The 6,503-nt window shown below is 56.0% G+C and overlaps 1 protein-coding gene across 1 annotated transcript; it reads left to right on the top strand.

Annotated features, from left to right (window-relative positions):
- Window positions 1-543: 543 nt before the first annotated feature.
- On the top strand, window positions 544-6,293 carry Tcf15 (transcription factor 15). Its single transcript, XM_052724324.1, has 2 exons — window positions 544-1,114; window positions 5,934-6,293. The coding sequence occupies exons 1-2, from the start codon at window positions 602-604 to the stop codon at window positions 6,006-6,008; spliced, it is 588 nt and encodes a 195-aa protein (XP_052580284.1). The 5' UTR covers window positions 544-601; the 3' UTR covers window positions 6,009-6,293.
- The last annotated feature ends 210 nt before the right edge of the window (window positions 6,294-6,503 follow it).

The following is a 6,503-nucleotide window of genomic DNA, read 5'->3' on the forward strand; positions in this document are numbered from 1 at the left end:
CACACAAAACCGACCAGTACAGGGGGAGAGAAAAGAAAAAATGTTTGTCAGCAAGAGAGGTGACTTCGCTCCCCTCGGACAGCTCCAGCATCACAGTGCACACTGGTGAGCTCGTATCAAATGCAGTGTCCCGGGCCACACTCCGAGCTGCTGAATGGAACTTAGTCTGAGAAGCTTAGTCCAAAGCCCCTGGCCGCGGTTCTGACCGTACACCGAAGTTGCTAGGACACTGGATTCGACTTTTAAGCGCGGGGATATTCTCACAATGGGAAGGAGGAAACAGGCCATGCTAACAGAGACCTGACAGTGGTCTCCCAGAAATCCGTATCTGAGCGCCTGACCCGCTCAAGCCCAGAGCCTTCGGGGAGGGCCAAGAGCTCGGGGCTCCTCTCAACTTGGGGGGGACCCAGAAGCAGGCGCATCGTCATTGGCCGGGGCGGGACGGGGGGCGTCCCATTGGTCCCGCCGGGACCGCCTCGGGATTGGCTCCTCCCCCGGCTATAAGGCGGCGTCCGGCCGGTCCGTGGGAGCGCGCGGGAGCGCACTGCGGGGGCGGCGGCTCGGGGAACCAGGCGAGCGGAGGCCCGCGGCCGGGCGCCCCATGGCGTTCGCGCTGCTGCGCCCGGTCGGCGCGCACGTGCTGTACCCGGACGTGCGGCTGCTGAGCGAGGACGAGGAGAACCGCAGCGAGAGCGACGCGTCGGACCAGTCGTTCGGGTGCTGCGAAGGGCTGGAGGCGGCGCGGCGCGGCCCGGGTCCCGGGGGCGGGCGGCGGGCAAGCGGCGGCGCGGGCCCGGTGGTGGTGGTGCGGCAGCGACAAGCGGCCAACGCGCGCGAGCGGGACCGCACGCAGAGCGTGAACACGGCCTTCACCGCCCTGCGTACGCTCATTCCCACCGAGCCGGTGGACCGAAAGCTGTCCAAGATCGAGACGCTGCGTCTGGCGTCCAGCTACATCGCGCACCTGGCCAACGTGCTGCTGCTGGGCGACGCGGCCGACGACGGGCAGCCGTGTTTCCGCGCGGCGGGCGGTGGCAAGAGCGCGGTCCCCGCCGCCGACGGCCGTCAGCCGCGCTCCATCTGCACCTTCTGTCTCAGCAACCAGCGCAAAGGGGTGAGTGCACCGCACGCCTGCTGCAGCCCGGCCGTCAGGGTACAGGGACCCCCTTTGGAGGCGACCTCGGAGCAGCGGCGGGGGCCATGTCTCATGTCCTAGGATTGAAGTGGAGCAGAGCCTCTTGCTTAACCCTCAAACAGAAAGCGTAGAGGGGAGTCCAGTAAGCTCTGGTCTGACTTAATTGTACCTTGAGAGGTGCCCGCACACTGGGACCTTAATCTTTGCCTGATGCTCGCCCTCTGGGCAGGTAGCTGGTTGTCCGCTCAGTTATCTCTGAGGCGCTTCAGATAAAAGCACTGCACACATTTACAGGAAGTAGGCTCTGGGCTTACTAGGTGGTAGCAGGCATCACTCTGAGCTAACATCGTCCCTAATAAATTGTTCCAGGTCCTAAGACCTGACCCAACAGCAGGAGACTGAGAAGAAAATGGGGACATATACCTCCTCAACTCGAGAAAGCCGCAGGTCCTCAACACTTGTGCAGGAAGGGGTCCTTGAAGAGCGCCGGCCTCAGAAGGACATAGGGTTAGGAGGGAACACTGTTGTCTGCTTCCGTCTAAGCTAAGAGGCTGGCTGGGCACTGGGAAGCAGTAGAAGTGTCTGGGGCCTCTTAGCCGAAGTTGCCCAGGCCTGCTTGGCCCCCAGGCCCTCACCCTTTCCAGCCTGAGCTTGTCTTACAGCGAGGAAGCTTGCCTGTGTGACTTGAGCTAGGTCAGCAGTTACTGTTTACATCTGGAGAAACTGAGGCTCAGAGAATCCTGCCTTGCTTTCCATGGCCAATGAGAGAAAAATCATGGGGATTATAGTCAGTCTCCTTCAACTCAGCACACTGGTTCTCATAGCTCTACCCTGGAAAGGCCTCAGCGGCCTAGCCTCAGACCAGCATTCTGGCTCAAATTCCCCCTTGTCTTCCCAGCCCTCAGATGCCTCAGTTTCTCTGAATCTTCTTAACCTCCGACTGGTACCCGTTTGAGGGACCCTGTCAGTGCCCCAGGCGGAAGAGAGAAGTCAGAGCTGGGCCTTGAGGTGTGCATCTGGAATGGAAAGGCTAGCTGGGCCCACCACAGCACTCCTTTACAGCCTGTCACACATTCATCCGGGTCAGCTTCCCTTAACCACCCAGCAGCTAGCTTTTGTTGGCTCTGAGAATAAGCAGATGTGGTGCCTTCCTTCCAGTCAGGTGTTCTCAGTAGAGCGTCAGGGGCAGGACAGCAGGGTGAAGACAAGGATGCTATGGGACTTGGAGAGCCCAGGAGAAGCCCAGCTCCAGAGTAAGGCTGAAGAGCTGTGCTAAATCCCTAAAAGATGTGTGGAAACAGAGGCAGGCATACGGATAAAGGACGGGAAAAGGCGTTTTAGAGCATGAATGGAGTTTGCAGTCAGGGTCTAGACAGTGGTTCTCAACCTTCCTAACGTTGCGGTCCTTTAATACAGTTCCTCACGTTGTGGTGACCCTCGACCATAAAATTATTTCATTGTTACTTCATAACTGTAATTTTGCAACTGTTATGAATTGCAATGTAAATATCTGCTGTGCGGGATATCTGATATGCGACCCCCTGTGAAAGGGGCCGCCACCGACGGGTAGAGAACCCCTGCTCTCGAGAAAGAAGTGGGGAGATGTTAAAGGCAGAGGTAGACCTAGACCACCACTGTGACAGGAGTCTCCAAGTACACGCCTGTGCTCAGCCCTCTTCATCTAGGGCAGAGAAGGAGTCTTGTGGTCACCCCCACCTGCTTGGACAAGGCTGCCCTTGCCCGAGGTGCACAGTAGTGTTAGAGCAGGATTGGCACTCTGGTCTGGCTAACTGGGAAGTGGGAAGAGTGACAGCAGGAAGGCCCTGTGCCTGCAGGCTGCAGAGAAGGCATATCTGGGCCCCCCCACCCCAGCAGTCAGAACGGGGGCTCCTTTCTAGCACGGAGCACTGTCCCCTGAGGTTCCCAGTGGCTGGCCTAAGCCCGACTGCTGCCTTGGGATCTGTCTGTGGGATCAAGAACCCAACCAAATTTGGTTGTTTCAAGCCTTGCTCAGTCACACAGGCTCCTCTGGGAATAAGCCAGAGGGGTGATCCTCGCCAGCTTATCCTAGCCCCTCTAGGACTTGTCTGGAAGATACTAGGTGTTTGGGGGAGCCCCTGCACACTTTGATCTCTGAGGTCAAGACGCTCCAAGGTTCCAGACCCGACTCCTTCCTAAGCCACTCCTTCCCCTCTGATCCTGGATGGTCGGGTTGGGGTCACCATGGACACAGTCCCCTACAGCTCCTTCCTGCTGGGGAGGAGCTAAGGTTACCTCTGAGTACTGAGTGGAAAGCCGGTTCTTGTCTCTGCCTTGTTTTCTCTTCTGTCACCCGGGATGGAGCTGGACAGGATCCTTTGTGAAGCTATTCCCTGTTGTTGGTGTGGCCCTCTCAACAGCAGAGGGTTGACAAGGGGCCAGGAGTTGCCATTGGAAGAGGCTGGTAATCATATTCTGAATGTTTAGACCACTTACTGTGTTCTTCAAGCTGTACTGAGCTCTTCCAGTACAGCTTGAGTGTGAGTGTGTGGTGGGTCCACACTGTAACCCCAACTACCCAGAAAGCTGAGGCAGAAGATCCCAGGTGTGAGGCCTGCAGGGCAGCTTAGTGAGACCCTGTCTCGAAAAGTAAAAACAAGACTGGACCTACAGCTCTGCAGCAGAACACTTGTCTGCCATAAATGAGGCCTTGGATTCCGTGCCCAGTACCACACGCACAAAAAGAGCGTTACCTGTTAGTGTGCATCCCCTGTGTTAGCTTGTTTATCCTGTAAAGCAATACCATGCCACAGGGGAGGAAACTGAGGCTCCATCCAGCAGGGAGTCCATGTTAGAAGAGGAGTATTTCCCTCTGGACCTGATCAAACCTCTCCTTGGGGTTCTTGGCAGTGGACACAGCTGTGTTCACATTCCACGGCACCTGGACGGTATCCATTCCGCAGATGAAGAAACTGAGGTCCAGGGAGGTGAGCTGTCCCAGCATTCCCACGGAACCAAGTTCTCTGAATGACCTCCAGACTTAGGGTGGGAGGTGGCGTTCCTTGTCTCTGAGGACCTAAGAGTGGGGGGCGGGGTTCTTTCCCCAGCCTCTCTCTCCTTGCCCCATCCACCCTTCTCAGCTTCTCCTGCCAGAGTCTGTCTGAGAAGCCCAAGCCCCAGGCTCTGCTGGGACCATGGCCTCAACCCTCAAAATAGCCCTGCCTGTGAATGAACATGCTGTCCCTGGGCCCAGAGAGCCTCCAGGGAGGCTGGGCTCACATCTGGATGGATCTGCCCCAACCTGGGCTGGGGCAGAGGCAGGAGGCAGCAGAGGCAGAGCTTCCAGATGGTCCACTGGGTCTCTAGATGAACTGAGGTCACCACCGGCTCAGCCGCTCCCAGCCGACTGAGCACTTACTGTGCTAGTCCGTTCTATATGGGGCCTAGAAGTGGGGCAGCTTGGCAGGCAGTGGGCTTCTCCCTAGCTCTTCCTAAACAGCTGGTGTCTCCGGGCCAGTTACTCAACACCGGAATCCTCCTCACAAGAGGGAGTGCTGGGCTGAGCATGGTGGCACGGGCTTGTGACCTCCGCACTCAGACGTAGGCTGAAGCAGAAGGATACGGAGTTCAAGGTCGACCTAGGCTGCATAACTATCTACTGTCAGAACACAAGAAGACAGTGCAGGGCTGTGAGCGCTCTTGCTCTCAGTGAGGGTCTAACCTACGTCCAACCTGAGCGTATTGGTGGGAGGGACAAGGCTGAAGGGCTGGTGGCTTCAGGGACTGCCACCTTTAGCTTGAAGCAGCACTGACTGGCACCTGCGGGGCTCCAGCCCCAGGCTGGAAGAATGCTTTTCCCTGCCGTTTCCTGGACTCCAGGCCTGACAGGGAAGCAAAGGTAAACAGTGGTTTACTCCAGGGGAATGTCCCAAATAACAACAAGTGGGAAGCAGTTTCATTCATAGAGAAATCTTCCTGGAAGACCAGTGCCATGGGTGTGCTCCCTGCACAGGAGAGACCCTGGGTGAAGGCAAGGAGGCCAGAAACTTGTCTTATTTTGAGGGTGATTTACACAGTGCGCATACACACACACACACACACACACACACACACACACACACACACACACACACCACTATTTTACAGTCAGGGAGCACCTGGAACCGCCAGGGGGCTTTCCTTGTCTCTTAATGTAAAATATGTTTTACAGTGTGTGAAAATTGTATGACCTTGGAGTGTAGCTCAGTGGTAGAGAACATACTTAGCATGTGCAAGGTCCTGAGTTCAACCCCCAGCACCTCCTGCCCAAAACGTATAGGTATGTTATATATATATTCAATCTGGGGGTTTTGGTTCTGTTTTTGTTTTTTGAAACAGGGTCTCCTTATATAGCTCTGTCTGGTTTGGAATTCACTATGTAGACCAGGCTGGCCTCAAACTGATGGGCAAGCCTCCATGGCTCTGGGATTCCAGGCATGGGCCGGCGCACCCAGCATGTATTAGATTTCTTAAGACAAAAGGTCTTCAGGTGGGAAAGGAGTGGATAACGTAAACTGTTGTAAAGGAAGGGTGCCCCTGACACCCCCTCCGGGGACGGCACCCTTTAGCAATGGCTCACACACATGCTTCCCTCCGTAAGTGGCATTTGCTCCCCTCTGCCCTTGCTGTTGCCCTAAACACTGTCACCCCATGATGCTCCCCGTCAGCCCAGAGTCTCCTCTGCAGAGAGACTTAATGTGTGGCTGAACTTTACCAAACCTCTGTTGCTGGGTACATAGTTAGTTCCCAACTCATCCCGACACCTCTTTCTCTCCCGCAGGGTAGCCGTCGTGACCTGGGGGGCAGCTGCTTGAAAGTGAGGGGTGTAGCCCCCCTTCGAGGGCCTCGGCGATGAGCCTGGGTCCCTGCAGTGTTTGCTTCAAGAAGGACTCCAGAGAAAGAGGCCAGGAGCCAGCAGCCCCTCACTGGACAGGGGAGAAGATTCCAGAAGCTCAAACCACTCCTGCTTTGTGTAGGGACCATAGGACAATGGCCCGGACACAGCGTTCACCCTGGAGAGCCTTGAGGACCCATCTAGCCAGCCAGGCCTAGCTGGCCAGGGACAAGGCAGAGAGTTCAGAAAACCAAAGACTATTTTTGAAAGTGTGCGTGTGTCTGCGTGAATGTGATATGTGAGAGAATTGGTGGGTTAAAATAAAGGTATTTTTAAATAAAATGGTGTGTATCCTGGCTAAGTAAGGGGAGGGATGTGGGCAATGGGACGTGGAGACAGACCCCTCTGTAGGATTTAAGATTGTCACAGCTGTGGCAAAGGCTTCTCACCTTGAATGGGAAGCTATAGGCAGGTTCTCCTCACGGCCTTCCCTTGGTTCGGTGTTATAAACACCAT

Source organism: Peromyscus californicus, unplaced genomic scaffold, assembly GCF_007827085.1.
Source record: "Peromyscus californicus insignis strain IS unplaced genomic scaffold, ASM782708v3 Scaffold_7__1_contigs__length_154581171, whole genome shotgun sequence".
Taxonomy (NCBI): domain Eukaryota; kingdom Metazoa; phylum Chordata; class Mammalia; order Rodentia; family Cricetidae; genus Peromyscus; species Peromyscus californicus.

What these genes read in the sequence shown, in the direction of transcription:
- Tcf15 (XM_052724324.1), top strand. Translation starts at nt 602, where the DNA reads ATGGCGTTCGCGCTGCTGCGCCCGGTCGGCGCGCACGTGCTGTACCCG. An exon ending in TCAGCAACCAGCGCAAAGGG is followed by an intron (nt 1,115 to 5,933) that starts GTGAGTGCACCG and finishes TCTCTCCCGCAG; the next exon opens with GGTAGCCGTCGTGACCTGGG.